This window comes from Acartia tonsa, chromosome 4, assembly GCF_053477335.1.
Source record: "Acartia tonsa isolate MP-2025a chromosome 4, ASM5347733v1, whole genome shotgun sequence".
NCBI lineage: Eukaryota > Metazoa > Arthropoda > Copepoda > Calanoida > Acartiidae > Acartia > Acartia tonsa.
The window spans coordinates 12,655,925-12,674,951 of NC_137263.1; the positions used below are offsets into that span (position 1 = coordinate 12,655,925).

The window sequence follows — 19,027 nt, forward strand, 5'->3', positions numbered from 1 at the left end:
AATATTTTTCACTAATATTTTTGTCTATAGTTCTTTTCAATAAGGAATACACATATTTAGTGAATATTATCGCTCTACTACTGTTTTTAAAAGCGAAGCTTTTCTATAATTAGGGTCGGTCCGTCCGTCCGTACGTCCGTCCGTCCGTAACGGATAGCTCTTTTCGTTAATTTAGGCATGTTAGAATTGTCCTATCGATTTCAAATTTTGCATGGTGATTCCTTTAGTAGTTAGGTACGATTTAGAAAGCGTAGGAACTATATAATCATTACCAAAATGTCCGTACGTCCAATTTAAACATGTTGTTTTTTTACTTTTTTAACAACAAATTTTTATGTGATCTAATAATCCGATTGATCTGATTTTTGGTATACTGATTCCTGGAACAACAAAGTATAATGTTATAAGCGAAGCAACTCTATAATCAAGTCCTAAATATGTAAGTATGTCCATAAACATTATCCTGTATAAAGCAGTTTCAACAAATTCACTTACAATTTTGCTTCGACTCTTATACTTATATATTCTGATTATTCTGTTCTGACACTATAAAGGTGTTCATGTCCGTTTGTCCTACCGTTTCAGTGCTTCGCTTTTATGGATGTTGTCATCCTTGTTAAGTCTAAAAAATCACACTTTTACGGAATTTGAGCACAAACTACCTCCCCCTTTGTAATTATGTTTATCGTCATTGTCTTGTCCTTTAAGATCCCTGGCTGAATTATAACACAGAAAAATATAGACAGGTGTTTTTATATAACCATGACCTAACAGTAATTATTCATTTTCCTTTCTATAATTAGGACAACAGCTACAGGAAAAATCCGTTGACTAAATCCAATAATAATATCTGCCCCCCCCCCCCCCTTTATTCAAAATTGTAAATGTCGACATGTGAATATTGTGTCAAGCATGATCACTTATTTTCAAAGTCAAGTAGCCGACGTAAATATTGTAAAAATAATAATTTATAAAATATCATGTTTTTTTAGAGTTTGTGTCACCTATATGACTTTAATAAAAAGTCATATAGGTGACACAAACTCTAGTAATAACATAGCGATATAATGCAGAGAGAGAGGGGACAATGGACTGTTTATTACACTAGTCCCCAAAGTTTTACAATAACGCTTTCTTTACAACTTTGGGGACTTCTAATGAATTTTGATTTTTTGGTGTATTAAGTTGAGTGTTCAAACGATTCAACCACTATTTATAATCTACAGAAGGGGTAACTTTGTTTGTCATCATTATAGATGTACATCAATTTATCGGCTATTGTCTTATACCTTTAGATCCCTGGATAAATTGCCAATAATTTTGAATATTTTTATTGTTTTAATGTTATTATGATTGATTTCCTAAAATTATTTGTTTCCATTCATGTAGAGACTTATACAACTAACTTGTTAAATTTTCATGAAAAATAAGTTGAAATATTTCAAAAATTAAAAATAAATCATTTTTAAAAACATATGTAAGTGCAATTTAAATGATAAATAAAGAAATTATATTAAATTAATCACTTTCATTCAATTCAATTGAACAAGGATAAAAAATATTATTGAAAAGAAGGTGTATCAACTTTTTTTTTATGGCTAGCCGGTTCTTTTAGTAAGTAGTAGATGTAAAATTTTTCATAGAATTCAGATATGCAATCGGTTTTTTTGTAGACCTCTTATTTTTTAAGTAATTTAAGTTTTTTAAAAAAATAATTAAGTCGGTTTTAAGGTACTAAAACGCAACAAAATAAAAGAAGAAAATGGCCAGTATGAACAAAAATAGTAAGATCTTTAATTTGACACCTTACTTTTAAAATTCTGTTGAGTAATTATTGAAAAAATCTATTTTTTTAACCTCGGTTTAATAAAAACTTTAGACCTAAATATTTTCTCAAACAGACATAAAAAACATGGGTTCATATATACCTTTAGAATCAGAAAAATATTACGAATCCATTGTAAGCAAAATTGAAAAAAAGTAAAAAAATATAAAAATATAAAAATGGCCAATTGTATTTTTTGTTCTGGCAACACTATCGTCTTCCCTTTTTTACCCCCTCTTTACCCCCTCTATACCCCCTTCCCATTTTTATACCCAATTGAAGAGTTAAGACGTTGCCTGTACAATATAATATGATATTTTCATATAATTCCTTTTATTGTAGTTTATATACTATATTGTAAACTTTTTTTTTCAATTTTGCTTACAATGGATTCGTAATATTTTTCTGATTCTAAAGGTATATATGAACCCATATTTTTTTACTTGTGAAATGATAAAATTGAGTTCAAAGTTTTTATTCTCGTGGGTTTAAAAAAATCGATTTTTTCAATAATTACCTGACAGAATTGAAAAAGTAAGGTGTCAAATTAAAGATCTTACTATTTTTGTTCATAATGGCCATTTTCTTTCTTTTTTTTTTTGTTGCATTTTAGTACCTTAAAATCGACTTAATTTTTTTTTTTAAACTTAAATTACTTAAAAAATAAGAGGTCTACAAAAAAAACCGATTGCATATCTGAATTCTATGAAAAATTTTACATCTACTACTTACTAAAAGGACCGGCTAGCTATAAAAAAAAAGTTGATACAACTTCTTTGGCAAAATAAACAAATTTTTAACAGAAATAAATTTTCTTATTTAGGTTAGTTTATTTCATGATTTTTGTCTTGGGATGGTTCTAGGCTATTTTACTACCCTTCCCTATACCCTTCAAATACAAAGCCCCTAGATCTTGTAATAATGTAACAACAAACGAATGAGCATAAAATTCTAGAAAACCTTTATTTATTTTTAAAAAATGAAAAATAAGAAATACAAATTAGATGTTTCCTGACGTAAAAATTAGATAATATAAAAGTTATCATGTAAACTTCATACAAAGGTTGAAAAACCATATAAAAGTTAGGTTATTCTTCTATACCTATGGGGAGGGTCATAAAAATGTAAACAACCAACCCTTTGATTGCACGACGTTTGCCTGGAAGTCCTAACTGTGTATGGTAATGTGTGGACCCTGTTTTGGTACAGGGCATTCCCCCTAATCATACTATTAATAGCACGCATTTGACATAGTTACACTTACAGTAGTTATGACTTTTAATGTCTTTGTTTATGACACGGTTTAACACATCCCTAACGACAAGCGGACGCGGGTATACATAGTAAAAATGTACTAATCTATCAAATATTTCCACCATAAATGTATAGGCTGGACTTAATTTCATTCCAGAGCATCAAGACAGACAGAAGAACGTTAACTAAAGAAAAACTTTTAAATTTTAATCAAAATTCTTTAAGTTTGTAAAAAAAAACTGTTATTAAAAATCCTTAACTAAGCTTCAATAAATAAAATTATAATATTTAACAGATTTCTTAGTAGCGGGAAGCTACTCTATAAATAATCCATAAAATACTAACATAGCATTGCAAATCAATATCTAAAACTCAAAGGGTAGGTTCATAAGTATAAAGTATCTTGAATTTTTAATAATCAAGTAAATAACAAATGAAATAAACTTATAAAAGTAATATAATATTTTTTTATCTGTATGTGTGTGGCTTAAGATCTACTTAACCGCTGGTTATCCTTTACAGTGAATCTTCTTATTTGTTTAAAGAATTAAAGGGTCGCCATTACCTTCACCCAAGTGCCCCTAGAGGCCTCAAGGAGCGTTGCCACTAGTATAGAATATTTGGCTCCTTACTTAATATCACGATTATAAAAAGCGTTGCTTCTCTGTAGTTGTTAATGTTCTAAATTATTTGAATGATATAAAACAATTTAATCGGTGAATTGTTGAGTTTCGCTATTTATGGATGTTGTCATCCTTATTAATGTTAATATGATATTTAATCAACACTTAAGATAAGGTTTCACAAAAATTTTAATAATCTCTAAACAAATTTATCAAACAAGAATGGATGTAGAATATCAGTGGATATTATGGCATGGTAAAACTTCAATTTTGGTTGCTATTTCCCATGTCATTTATTGGTCAGTTCGTATATCCAAGAGGAGGGGAGGGGATAGGCAAGATCGTTTTTTAGCCCGCTAAGGTTTCACTTTATTAGAGTAAAAGATAATCTAGTGTGAGATCCAAGTAATAATAAATCCATTAAAACAAAGATGACAGCAATCTTAAGTGGCGAAGCACAGAAATTGAAACAGATTCCAATTAGATAAGCACCAACTATAAAAAGCCAAATGGACAAAATACCCCCAAACCCCCAAAAAATTCAAATATTCATGGTGCCATATTAGCACTGACAAAACAATCTTTATACAAAATCAAGCCGCCTAAAATGAATAGAAAATTGCATTTCCTTACATAAATTAAATTATCTTCATAAAATAATGGTCAATATGACTTCTGGAGTATATATTACTCATTGGTTAAAAAAAACATAAGGTATCATAAGTTGTTAATTTATAAGTCCTTTTTTTTAGTAGCATTACTTAAATATATACTAACAGATATTCAGAGTCTCAGAGTAGCTGTGCTACTAAAAAAATATATAAAGATTGTTGTTTATAGTTTGTTTAACCTATTAGTCATTATTAACATTTTTGTATTTTCTTATGTTTAAATATGTGTAGTTTTACTTTTTAGAAAAGACTTGTTTTAATCAAATTATAAATTATAGTATTCCTTTTAAGTAGCTAAGTTCGTATGTCCGCCTGTCCATCTAGAACCAATCGTAGCTATAAATAATGTAGCTTCTTCGTTCTGATGACAGATAATTAAATCAAAGACTACCCTTTCCTAATGAATAAAAACTTAAATTAAGCTAAAAACAAATAGTCTAACCTGTCATGGCCAGCAGAGATAAACTGCGGACTGCTTGGGTTGGTGGCGAGCGCCCAGACCTCCCCAGTGTGGCCCACCATAATCTCCTGGAAGTTCAGGTCAAAGTTGCCCGTCAGGATGCTGTTTTTGGTCGTGCCAATAAGCAACTGGCTGCCGCGCCCCTGGGAAATAATTCTGATGCTACCAAGATGATCCGGCAGCTGTGCCTCCACACCGACCTTGCGATACATAGTGTCAAATTTAACCAGTCGGCTGTCTTTGCCGCCGCCAGTAATAATACTGCCGTCCTTCAGTACACATACTGAAAAAATGGGGCCGTCGTGGATGTTGCGCATCACTTTGGTCACCGCGTTGTATCCGCGGCCCCAGATGAACACGTTACCGTTGCTGTCGCCCGTGATCACGTCACCGGTGTAGCTAAAGGCGAGGCATGTCACGTATTTTGGCTTGTCACGCTGGTCGAAAATACCAGTTTTACGCGAAAGGGTCAGCGTGTTGGGGTCCATCTGCCAAAAGTTGACAAATCCCTTGCCGACAACAACTATGGTGCGGCCGTCGAGCGGGTGAAATTCGGCGGCGACGACTGTTTCTGTCGAGCACTTGGTTTCCGTGATTTTGTGGCCGCGATCGCCGCGCTGCCAATCCCAGATTGAAATATTATGATCCACCTCGTCGACAGCAACTAGCAAATTGCCTCCGTCAGCTTTGCTGAAGGAGAGACAGCACAGCGAGCGGTCAAAGTCGCCCATGCCGAGAATGTGGAGTGTCTGCAATGAAACCGAGTTCCACACTCGGATGTGCGGGCGGCCATCGGCGGTTGTAATGCCGGTGGCGGCGGCGGCTTGACCGGTGGCAATTAGAAGTTTGTTCGGGTGAACACTCATACATTTGATGTCCTGTCATAATCAGATAGATAGATACAATACTTCAATTTATAGAGATGTTTCAATTGAAGAAAAAATGCATATAAAATATTGTTATTTTCTTAGAAACTTTTCTTGATTTCATTATTTAAATGTATCTATCTATATGTCCCTGTGTGTGTCCCAAATAATGTCTTTGGTTCTGTTCCTCCACGTTATAAAGTACGACAACAGCTGAAATATAGATATTATTACAGTACCAGAATGTCCTAAAGTTCTGTTCATCCACGTTATACAGTAAAATAACAGTTAAAATGTGTATATTATTACAGTACCAGAATGTCCTATGGTTATGTTCCTTTATAATATAATGAATCTAAATTTTCTGTGGCGATTTCCTGATCAATAAGCATCTAACTTATAACTGACTTTGTCTGTACGTCCATCAATAATTTTTGGCAGGTATTCAAATTTAGTAACCTTAATCAATAGCAAATTACGACTGAATTTATCAACCAAGTGCGATAGCTATTTTATTTCTGTCAGTTTCTATATGATATAGAATTTTTCAAATTTTCTGTGAATATTCCCCTTTATGCTGTGAATACCCTACCTGAAATAAAGTAGACCATCTCTCCTGTGGGTAGCAGCTGTAGGTTGGCACGCGCGTCTCGACCCCGGTACCCGTACACCCATTCCAGTTTTAGCTTCTGCGAGGGTACAGGGTTTACCTAAATAATTAAATAGATACCTACAGTAAATTATCAAATTAATAATAGAACATTTACTTTAATCTTTAAAGGTTAAATTTGTCTAGATTTTTTCTATGCTAAAAGATCAAATTTGCGTGACTTGATATAATATAGTGCCGGGACATATATACGGACATATCCTAATTTTAGAATAACTACGTTACTTTTAATTATAGGATTCAAGACATTTAGAATTTAAATGAAATTTGGATGTCAAATTACATCTTTAAATATTTAAAATATGTTAAAACAAGGATGACAATATCCACAAATAGCAAATTTCCAAAAATTATGGATGGACAAACGAAAAGAGTAAATTATAGAGCAGATGTTATAAGTCATAAAATACTTGTAGCATTATAGATAGACCAATAAACTAAGCATAAACCACACCAATAATTTCAGCCGTCTAACTGTTTCAGCTGCCGTGAAATTCACAGTTTCCTACAGACGGACGGATAATTCGAATTTTAAAGTAGCTACGCAACAAAAAAAGAAAGTAGTATTTGATAAACATTGAAATGATTTTAGATTAATTGTTACATCAAATTTTAAGATGTAAATAACACCCACATTTACCAAAAGACAAATTGACTTACAAAATGAAATTAATGGGTCTATCAGAATCAAATTAAAAAATATTCATTAATTAGATGAATTGCTAATGACAATTATGTCCATAAAAAAGGAAAAAACTCTGAATTTAGACTCTGAATGTGTGCACAACCAAATTAAGAATTAATGTTAAGACCCTTAAGTTTTTTTGTCAACTAATGAGTTTTAAATTTGCAGTATAATTTCTTTTATTTGTGTTAAAATAAATAAAATGTAATAACCTTATGTAGACTAAAAGTGTCAAGTTGGGCTGCGGAGCAGACGAGACTGATGGGCCGCCCGCGCAAATAGAATCTAATCACTCCTTCCTCATCATCAAACACCGCGTCCCGCGTTCCATGCTTGCCCCCGGACACTGAATGATGGCGGCCACCGCCAACACCGCCTGATAAGTTCTGCTGGCTGCCGAACGGCGATCTTAAACTTGCCAGCGAGCCGGCATTGATGCCCCGTCGCGCAATGGTGCTGCTGATGGCGGAGTTGTGGTGGTGGTTAGCGGGACCAGGTGACAGCTCCCTAAAATCACTTGTGGAACTCCACCGCTTCGTCAGATTTGTCACAGAGCCGGACATGGAGCGGCTGGGCGTGCCCATGCGCTGTGGCGTCATGCTGTGGTGGTGCGACGGCTTGGATGTTGTCGGCGACGGCGACATAACCGGGGACATAGAAGAGGATGATTGGTGACCGCCGACTGACTCAATACCGCCGTGCAAAGAATTGTTCGACTGGTAAACATTAGATTTACTGCCAGCTGCCGCCATTTTATCTCTATTAGATGCATAAGACGCGCGGCGGTTGACAGCTTCATGGGCTGCTCTGGCAGCCGCATTAAAGTCGTTAGACGAGTATGAACCGGACATTGGCCGCCGTTGTGGCGTTTTGGATACGCCGCTGTCGTTCTTTCTTATTCTTGCTTGAGATGAAGATGTTGTATATGTGTTCACCTGTAAAACATAAAACATTTAGAAATGATTAGTATTTGATAGACAATAACTGCATATTAAAAAAACTTATTAATTTTGTCATATAATTCAATGATTTTTTCATGTATTTAATTAGAATTTAGATTACTTTTAAAAGTTAAAGTTGTTTCTTCTAATATTTTTTCTAAGCTAATATAAATTCTTCTTTTAAATTGGGAAGAGAATTAAACTTGAAAAAGGAAGATCCCTTCCATAAATGTGCCCTCAAAGGCCTCAAGGGGCGAGCAGCTTGTAACGTATATACCTTGTATATATACTTATAATGTATATCTTATAAACTCTGACCTGTACATGGCTTTTGCTGACTTCCAGCGTGTTGATCCGCCGCAGGCAGTCTGCCAAGGTGGCGCGCAGGCACGTTATCTCGTCGTTCTGGTCGTGCACCCGCTTCTCCAGGTCGGCCACGCGGTCACGCAACATTTCGTTCTCGTTTTCAATCATGTCATCGCTAGCAGACATACTAGGAAAAATATTTGAACTAATTTTAAGCGATAGAAAAATTTCCTCTAACTTAAAGTTACACCTTTTGATCTTGGATATTAATTTTTTGATAAAAATAAATATGATAATGGAATCATGCTATCTACTGCAAACTTTGGACTGTTTTTAGAAGCAAAGCGAGCTAAATTCCCCTATTTTACCAATTTTTAAAACTAAACTAAAAAGTTTAGGAGGCAATATTTTAACTCACATTAGAGTAACAATATACATATTTGTCCTATATTGTTTGTTATTTAATTTCTGCAAAATGCCATTTAATAATTTCTTTATTTTATAATTGACCCTTTTCTTTTAAAAAAGCAAGAAAAGCAGGATAAAAATATAACTACAAACAGAGAAATTATATAGTTATTATAAAAATATAAAATAAATCCTACCTTGCTGTCGTAACAGAAATCGGTGAGGTGGGCATAATCAGCAAACCGCCGTTTGTGCCGCCCGAATTCCCGGTGCCATGGTGATGGTGATGATGACTGTTGGTAATATGGCTGCCTGTTGTGCTGCTACCGCCGCCGCCGACCGAGGAATCGCCGCCAATCCCGCCAACACCGACGGATGACATACCGCTGTCCTCACTGGCCGCTTCGTTTACATGTTCATCCTAAAGGTTACATACAAAAGAATAGAATTTTTTCTTTGTTGGCATTTGTAACCTCACCCCCCCCCCCCCAATCCAAAAAAAAACATAGTTCTATGGGATATTTGTGTGAGATTTATATAACTAAATATTTCTATAGGAAATTCTTACTAATGATTGTTATTAATTAGTTAAGTAATTAATTATTTGGTTATAGGTAATGTTTCGGTAATTTACATAAAAAAAGTGGTAGAAAAACACATTTTGTCATTTTTTATGTATGCAAAAAAATAGAAAGAAGCAGGGTGTATCAGTATATGTGTTTGTGTCCATTAAGATCTCATAAATAAGTGGACCAATCCATGTCATATGCAGATTTTAAGCTATTATTTGCATTAGGTGAAAAATGTAAATAAGGGCAGGTGTACATTTTATTAGTAGCCCCTATGGGGACCCTAACTCTGAGAAGCTACCTCGACCCAATATAACCTAACCTACACTTTCATAAAGTAATAAAAAAAAAAAATACCCCTCCCCACTTGTAAAAGCGCAAAAAATTCTTTTATATCCCTGGTGAAAAAGACGGGCAGTGTCCTCATCCACAACAACTATCTGTTGGTTCTCCTCCTCTGTATCATTCCCATCCTCCTCCTCCTGTGCATCTTCTTGTTCTTGTTCAGTATGGTCAACAGGAACGGTTAGCTGTTCTGTATCTAGAATAAATATGTTGTTTATTTCTGGCATTCTACATTTTACCATGGAGGTAGGGGACAATGGACTGTAAATTAAACTGGCACCTTAAGTTTTATAGAAATGTTTTCTCATTCGTTGGCAAAAACTTTAGGAACTTTAAATAATTGGTTGGTTCAAAATTTAGGTGTCCAAAATTTTCAACAATCAATTTTATAATCATTGGTGATGTCATTTTTTAGTCTTATTCCTTCTACCCATGCCAATTTACAGCCATTAGACAGCTACCAATAAGTCACCAATTTACGTGATTTGGTTTTTAAATTGAATGGGTTGTTATGATTGAGCCTAAAACATATCTTTAAAGACATGTATTTCTTGGCTGATTAGAGATATAAAATAAAAAAAATTGAAGTTTGAAATTCCATTGTCGCATGACGACAATAATGAAATCATAGAACTCCAAAAGGCTTACGAATGGTATGTACGTATGGTAGTGAATAAAAATACCGACCAACCGACTTAAGATTTGAAGATTAGCACCAATAATATATCATTTAACCTGTATTTTGGACTGGAGGTGCCTCCTGGTCCTGCAGGAGAACCACGTTCTCCACCTCCATCTTCCAGCTTCCAGAAATCTAGGTACAGGTTCAGGCCAGCTTGATAATTATACTGTCTAATCCTGTAAGGTTAGTTCCATTTAGGCATTGTATAAGTTTAGATGCTTAGTATAACAAATCTATAGTATAGATGTATATACAGATAACTGCCTCCCTCCCCCCTATTTTTCAATAACCTTTTTCGTCTGATAGCAAATTGCTTTCTGCTACTTGGCTGTTTTAATATTCCCGTCACTAATTGTTAGGTATTATTTTATATCTATTAATTTGCAGCAAAAACAACAAAAAGTTAAAGAATATAAAAGTATTTTTGTCTTAGATTAAATATTTTTTTTATTTTTTGTCGCTAAAATCTCTATTTATTTTATTTAGAAATAGTCAAAAGTTTAAAGGCACTATCTTCTAAATCAGAAATATTTGGTAGACCTAGTGACCCACCCTTAAAACTAGGATTATAACAAGTGCCACAACCCACCACCCAACCACCGCAGAACTTTTATTTAATCCCTTGCTTCTAATCCCCTAACTCTCTCTTTCTTAACATATGTACATTATATCAGGAAGAAAGGGGACATTAAACTGTAAATTACACTGGTACCCAAAGTTTAACAATCATGTTATCTTATTTGTTGGCTCGAAATCTTTGGGTACTTTTATTGAGTTATGATTTGCAAGTGTCAAACTTTTCAACTAATATTTTTCATCTACAGATGGGATAATTTTGTTTATCATTATTTGGGGAACTACGTCAATTTATCTCCCATTTCCTTTTCCCTGGTATAGTTATGAATATTATTGTTGCATATGGGCGGTCTATGACTATAGCAGGATTTTAACTTAATCCTTATCTTTTATACAAGCACTCATACATGTACATAATAAATATACTACACATAGATACATAATCAGTAAATTGGACCAATTAGAAGAAAGTGCAGGATCAAACCAGCCATATTATTGGCTCATACATGTACTTAATGAATATACTACACATAGATACATAATCAGTAAATTGGACCAATAAGAACAAAAAGCAGGATCAATCCGGCCATATTATTGGTACACATTTTGGTACGATAGGGCAATTATTTTTTCAACTGATCCATGTTGTGTCAGAGATGTCATCTAGAGTACTATATCTATTATTTAAGTATACTTGTAAGCATATATAACATGTATATAAGTTGTCATATATAAGATATAGTTTCACTATGTTGATATATGTGCAGATTGTTAAAAGCGAAGATTTTCTATAATTAGTGTGATCCCTACGTCTGTCCGTAACGGATATATCTTGTCGTTGAGTTAGGTATGTTAGAAATGTCTTTTAGATTTTAAAATTTTTGAGCTTATTCCTGTAACAGAAAGGTACTATTTCGAAGCGTATCTACTCTATTATTGTTGCCAGAATGTTCATACGTTCATTTAAAACATGTTGAATTTTTAATATATTTCAATAAAAAATTTTGTTGTTGAAATATTTATTCTATTTATCTGATTTTTTAATGTTGATTCCTAGGACAACAAGTTATAATATAATAAACGCAGCATCTTTATGATCAAGTTTTAAGTTTGGCCATAATCAGTACTCTGTGTATTAAAGCAATTTTGCAACAATTATACACACTATTTTGTTTAGACTTAAACATTAATATTCTATTTATTAAGTTCCGACCCTCTACATTACATGTGTTATTATTTGTTTGACCTATCATCGTATTTTAAAGCTTCACTTTTATGGATGTTGTCATCCTTGCATCATATGAAAACTGTGTACTCTCTAGGCACAGGAAAGGCTAACGAGCATTTAGATTAGAATCTTTTTAAATCAGCGCCGTGTATCTAGTTTTTATCACAAATATTCGGGAATAAGGAATAGTTTGAAAATCATAAAAATAGGCAATTTCACAAAACATACCTTGCCTTGAACACATATAGCCCAATTAAAAAATAATGAGTGTGGGGGGGTTCCAGGGAGGCTGTAAGTGCCCAACAGGCAATATGTGAGAATTCACAAAAAAGATTAAATCAAAATTTTAGCCTCGTAGTTTTTAGTTTCTTTTAAAATACAAAAATGACCCAAACTTAAAGTGACTATTTTTTGCATTTATTAAAATATTAAAGTATTGGATTGAAGTACAGACCAGAATATTGACCAATAAAATTACAAAGTGTATTATAGAGTACCTACCTCTTGGGGGCGAGGTGTTGCCTTAGGCTTGAGTCCTTCAGCTCCTAAAGAGTATTATAGAGTAGCTCCGCTACTAAAAAAAGAAATAATAGGATCACTAAATAATATGAATAAACCTAATGGAACAATTCCTTTGATATAACTGGTCACTTATCCCTGTATTCCTGAGTGTATATTGTTTATATTATGACATTATCTTCATGTAAGAGCGGCAGTATGGCCCTCCTCTCTAGTCATTATGCATTTCTGAAATTATATTGTTGCTACGATACTTTATAATCTATATTATACATTATACAATTTCTACGAATATGAAAAAATCCGATGGAAAAAAAGCTAAAAAATGATGTTAAAAAACAATCAAAGATAAAAAAAGTACTATCAAGTATATTTAACCTCCCCCCAAACAAATGTATTGTACTCTTTTTACTCTAGAGGCGTAGCCTCTAGTTATTAAAAGCCCTTTAAACTACAAAGTTAAGTTGGAATTTTAATTATGGAGTAGGTGCGCTGCTAAAAGGTCTAATTTTAAGGTAAAGGCATTTAAAGTCGGTATTCTCTAAAAATTAAAGGATCAGGTACAAATATTCAGTGATTTTTATCAATTTAATGCATATAATGTTTAGGTGTATTTCTTCATCTTTTCACCAGCGGTTACGCCCCTAGAGACCTCTAGGGACACTTGAGGTGGTGGTTGGAGCATTTTTTTAGGGGTAATATCTCTTGGACGGTGGTTGTACCCTCTATCAAAATAGTTTCAGCCCTTCCCAGTACCTATGATATGCTACATGGTAAAGCAGAACAATATCGGTTCAGTACTTGGCGAGATCCTTAAGAACAGACAGACAGACAGACACATAGATATCCTGTTAGTACTTGGCGAGATCCTTAAGAACAGACAACAGACAGACACAAAGATATCCTGTTACTTTTATATAAGGATAATTTAAAAATTGATTCTGGCAAAAATATTACATTTACTTTATAACACTTTACTAACATTTCACTAAAAACATTATTGTATTCCCTATTTGCTCTCAGTCGATATACTAATTTCATACAAAAATTTCTTGATTTAATTTGATTAAAATCTTATAAAATTTATCCCCCTAGCTGCACACATATATATAGATATAGAACAACAAGCGATAATTTCAACATAATTATATAGTTCAAGAATGGGCCTAGATCACGATATTTTTAGTTGCGACGCTGCTATAAAAGTATTATATGTGTTAGTAGGGAGGTAGGGGACGTTAGACAGTACATTACAGTGGTAACCAAAGTTTTATAACCACGTTACTTCAAGAACTTTGGGTACTTTTACATAATCTTAGTTTGTGTTTCCATCCTTGTAGTGCACAATATTTTAACCAGTAATTTTAATCTAAGGAACTGGTGATTTTGGAGAAAATCATACTTGTTAAAAGATTCAAAGATATGATATTGTTCAATGGGAAAAATTAAAAATATGTATTGATTTCAATCAAAAAGTTCATAAAAAGGGAAAAATAAATAGAAAAAAATATGTATATAATGAGTCAGAGATTTATAGCTAGATAAGTCAGGTTTAATTAGAAAATTAGTAGCTGCTCTAATAACAATATAAAGTAATTGGTATTTCCAAAAAAAATAATGTAATTATCAAGATATAAGTATTTGTAAAAAAAAACTTTGTCTTGAGTCACCAATAAAAAACCATAAAAAGTACTTAAATTTAAATGTTTAGTTGGGAATTTTATTCAAAAAAATATAAGGCAAATTATCCATTGAAAGGCTTTTAGATAATATGGAATACAATATACATAAATTTATTCTTTAGCAGATGATCTATATTAACATTATTTGTTAACAAAGATTAGTTAAATAACAGAAAAAAAGCATAAAATGTCAAAAAAAAATATATCCGTTTTTTTTTATCTTATTTTGTGGATTTAAATTAGAGGTGGAAAAGTTTAGATAGACACTGCTAGGGTATCCCTGTTAAAAAAATAATAAAAAGTAGAAGTTAAAGTTTCAAAGCCAACTAATGAGAAAACCATGGATATAAATTAAGAAATCCATCGTTTGAAAATCCTTTACAAAAGCATGAATGTACAATTTACTATTCTACAGATGACGTTTCTCTTTCCTCCCCCCTGTCTTTCTTTTACTTCCTATTTCCCCCTTTCACTTGCAAGCATAAATATGTCTAATTATCAACAAATTTTAATAAAATGAATGCAGATTAAAAAACAATAACAATATAACAAGAACGATTGTGTTCTATATTAGCGCAGCAATGACATCATTTGTGATGAAAAACAACAGTAAAAATTTACGTAATTGATTTGGCAATATTGTTAAATTCTTGATATTCAACCAATGACACTTGAAACTAAAAATTATAGCAGGTATTGTAATATAATTGTTACATCCTCAAAACTAAATAAGACATTTTTTAGATGTCACAAATGACAAGAAATTTTTCGTGATTTACAATGTCGCAAGAACATAAAGTTATAGAGTATATAGCTGAATAAATATCAATAAAAAAATGCTTAACTGCAAAAAAATATAATCATATGACACTTTTTTCACCTTATCTTTTTATTAACCACATCATTACTAATTAATTATTTGGAGCATTAAAAATGTAGTTTTTTTAATTCATTTCACTTTTATCATATGTATAATGTATATACATTGCATATGTATGTATAACTGCTTTAAGTGATAAATAACTGTAAGTTTCTTTTTTTTTGCTTAAGTCACTCAAACACGGCAGTCTTTCACTCTGTTTGATTCAATTCAACTACATTTAAACTGAGCAGCTCGGGGTGGGGAAGGGGGATGTGCATGCATAAAAGGAGAGGGAGGGGGGAGAGTGAAGGGGGCAGGTAAGAATAATAGGACGAATCTCTCTCTCATGATGACGCTTATCTCCTCATCCCCATCCCTTTCTATTCCTCTCCTCTTTGCGCACCCCCTGTTCTTCAATACCCAGGATCCACCACTCCACTAAGAGGTTGTTGTTGTTGCGCCGGCTTTAACATCCGCTACTCTCTCCTCTCTCTCCCTCTTCCACTCTTTCTCTCTCTCTCTCTTACTCACCACCTGGTCACACCTGTCCGTATTCCCCTCCCCCTTCCGAATGTGTCCTGCATAACAACAACAAACTTTAAGCCAAAATTAATATATTTTTATGGGAGGCTAAACATAAAAATCAATTCAAGGGTAAACTGACACTAGTTGATCAATAATTATAAATCATGGTAGGTTAGGCTTTTATAAGATCATGTTACTATTAGGTTAAGCGCTTAACCTATTAGTAACATGTTTAACTTTACTTAACCTAATGGTAACATGTTAAAGGGAAATAAAAAAAGGGAGATAGGCAGACAGTGTTAGCTATTTTTTTTATTTAAAATGGGCTTTTTTGTCAATTCTAAAAAAGGAAATTAACCAGGAAAACTCCTCCCACTCTTTTTCTCCTCCTGAGAAATTTCCTCAATTAAATCCATCTTCGCCCCCTGGATAACTGAGATCGCTATAATGATAATGCTTTTTACAATTTGTGCAACTAAATTGCTATTCAATATAATGTGTAATTATTTAATATTTTTTGCATCTATTAAATACCATTACTTATAAATGTTTACCTAACGAATTAATCTTAATTGTTTCTATTTATAATTATATTAGTATCTCTATAGGGTATGGGGGGGGGGATATTGCTTAAGCTAATAGTAACATGTATGAGTTTGCTTAACCTACAAGTAACATGTGGTAAGCGCTTAACCTACAAGTAACATGTGGTAAGCGCTTAACCTAAGAGTAACATGATCAGTTTTATGTTTCCATAAGTTTAGGCCAAAACCAATTTTGAAAAAAAAGAAAAATATTTTTCTAAGTTAAAAAATAACAAAGAATTTGGTACTAGTTTAAATCAACAGATTTGAATTGAAAGTTTGAGCGGGGAGTGAGCTTGTCTTGATCCCCTACAAAATTCTAACAGAACTAAAGGCTTTCCTATAACATTGCTGTTACTCCTATAAACAATCTTTAAACTACTACAAGTATTATTTTGCTAGTTTGAAAGAAGGACTCTTCCTTCCCCTTGTTGTAATCTAATATAAAAACCACCTCTTCCTTCCCCCTAATCTCCTCCATACCCTTTTCAGCTCAGTTGATGTTTAACCATTCCCTTTCCCCCCTTACCTTTCCTCCCATTTCCGTAGATGAATAGATGATTAACCTGTATTACCCCCAAATACACATACACACACACACACACACACACACACGATATATATATATATTTTTATCTCTCTTTCTCTTTCTTCCTCACTTTTTTCTAACTTTTACTGCATGACTATCTTTGGATGTGGTGGCTTTAAAAAGATTTCCAAAGGGTTTTTTAAAGTCTTGCGCGCAGAATTAGCTTCACACACATCATAAGTAGCGCAGCTACTCTATATAAATGGTTCAGTTCTCATGTCCATCTATCCGTTTGACTTAATTTCTGGAAATGTTGAATTAAAATTATGGTGTATATATGATTTTAAAAAAAAAAAGGTATTATTTGAATATTTGTATTCAAATTATCTAATAAGATTGTTAGTATCATTTATTCATTATCAAAATGTGTCAAAAATTTGCTTTACTTTTCTTTTAAAACCATAATTATTATTACTGTTATTGCTGCCCTTCTTGTGTCATTAATTATTCCTGTCACGGAGATACTCATACAAGTGGTTTGCAACAAGAATAACAAGAACAAGGACAACTAATTGTGCAGAGGAACAAAACAATGTTGGAAAAACGCAAAGTGTTCAACAAAGCTTAGCCACAGACCGTCGTCGATAGATGTATAACGTAGCATGTTTTTTTTATATATTTCTTATATCAATTTTATGTTTTATTTAGATAGGTTTATGTTCTGTATGCGTAGTAATTTAAAGCATAAAATATTTTTTTTTGTACATTATTTTTACACCTTTATTATAACATATTTACCTAAAGATGAGAAAAAAAATCATATATTTCAGACATAATATTTTTTTAAGTTTCACTTTTAATCCTTTAGAATTATTATATTTTTTAACTTAATTTGTACATTGACATCATAATTGAGAGGAAACATTTTCACAATAATTTGTCATATTTTGTTTGTGAGTTAACTTTTATTATTATTATTACACTTTATATATTTGCTTACATTTGTCATTCTGTTTAATAAATTGATCATAAATTGTTTAACCCCTTCCCCAACTTCAAAAATTTATAAATTTGTAGAAGTTAAATCATCACTCAAAGGATACTTCATTAGCAAACTCCACTCACTCAACGTCTTAGTCACCCTTTAATAAGAAACGCAACATCTTTCACTCGGAGAATCTCTGTCCTATTTGGGACTAGTGTGTAAGAATGTCAAAATTTAAGGTGTATATTTGTGCAAAAATATTTCTATTTACCCACCGAGCATAATTTGCCCCCCTCGGCCCCACTGTGAATAAGGAAGTGCAAAATGAAGGTGTATTTGTGCGGAAAAGCCACAACCTAACAGCCGCCAACAGCAAAAATGCATCATAGAATAATAACAACATTGTTTCAACAACACACCACAACACAACAATTTAAAAAGACACGCGTAACACTAATTGCTGCGCCACAAACCTTTTTGCAGGGATTTGTCAATTGAGAAAAGAGTAAAATCAACAGGAAAGATTGACAAAGTATTTTGTTTGCTAACGGAAAATAAGTTTAAAAAATAAACATATAAATTTTTAAAGGCGAAGCTTTCTATAATTAGGCTTGGTCTGTCAATACGTTCGTTCATCTGTAATGGACCGATCTTTTCATTAATTTTGACAGGTTAGAATATTTCTGTCGATTACAACTTTTCATGATGACTCTTATAACAGTTAGGTACTATTTAGGAAGCGTAGCATCTCTATGATCGTTACTAGAAAGTCCGTACATACATTTAAAACTTGCTGATTTTTAATTTTTTATGAGAACAACTTTTTGTATAATTATCCTACTCATCTGACTTTTGAATAATGATTCCTAGGACAACAATGTACAATATTATAAGCAATGCATATCTATACTCAAATACTACAAATGGAAGTATGTCCTTTTACAGTATCCTGAATTTATGCAATTTTGCAACAAATTTATGTTCTGCTAATTAAGTTCTGATTTACTAGAATCATTGTACATTTTTCCGTCCATCTGATTTTAAAGCATCTTTTTATGGATGTTGTCATCCTTGTTTAAATACAAAACCTTACTAAAATGCACATAAATATTAAATGACAAAACATGCCTGATAAATTTGATTATAATTTAAATTAAGTTTTAAAATGACTCTTTTTTATTATTTTAAATGCAAAGCTTTCCTATATTGTTCCGTGAAGAATATAGACTTGT

At 32.7% G+C, this 19,027-nt stretch overlaps 1 protein-coding gene and 1 long non-coding RNA gene across 2 annotated transcripts in view; both read right to left on the minus strand.

Moving 5' to 3' along the window:
- Positions 1–9,126, minus strand: part of LOC145316117 (echinoderm microtubule-associated protein-like 2) — a 49,530-nt gene extending 40,404 nt beyond the window's left edge. The window contains exons 1-6 of the mRNA XM_080156429.1: positions 8,907–9,126; positions 8,314–8,488; positions 7,267–7,989; positions 6,292–6,409; positions 5,850–5,912; positions 4,816–5,710 (exon numbers count right to left, since the gene is read on the minus strand). Of these exons, the coding sequence (XP_080012555.1) occupies positions 4,816–5,710; positions 5,850–5,912; positions 6,292–6,409; positions 7,267–7,989; positions 8,314–8,488; positions 8,907–9,091 (2,159 nt within the window). The 5' untranslated portion in view covers positions 9,092–9,126. The remainder of the gene's footprint in view (positions 1–4,815; positions 5,711–5,849; positions 5,913–6,291; positions 6,410–7,266; positions 7,990–8,313; positions 8,489–8,906) is intronic.
- Positions 9,127–9,580: 454 nt separating this feature from the next.
- Positions 9,581–12,869, minus strand: LOC145318225 (uncharacterized). The gene is made up of 3 exons (XR_013879259.1): positions 12,740–12,869; positions 10,359–10,479; positions 9,581–9,819 (listed from the first exon to the last, which is right to left on the minus strand). It is a non-coding gene; the product is annotated as an uncharacterized LOC145318225 (long non-coding RNA).
- Between the last annotated feature and the right edge of the window lie 6,158 nt (positions 12,870–19,027).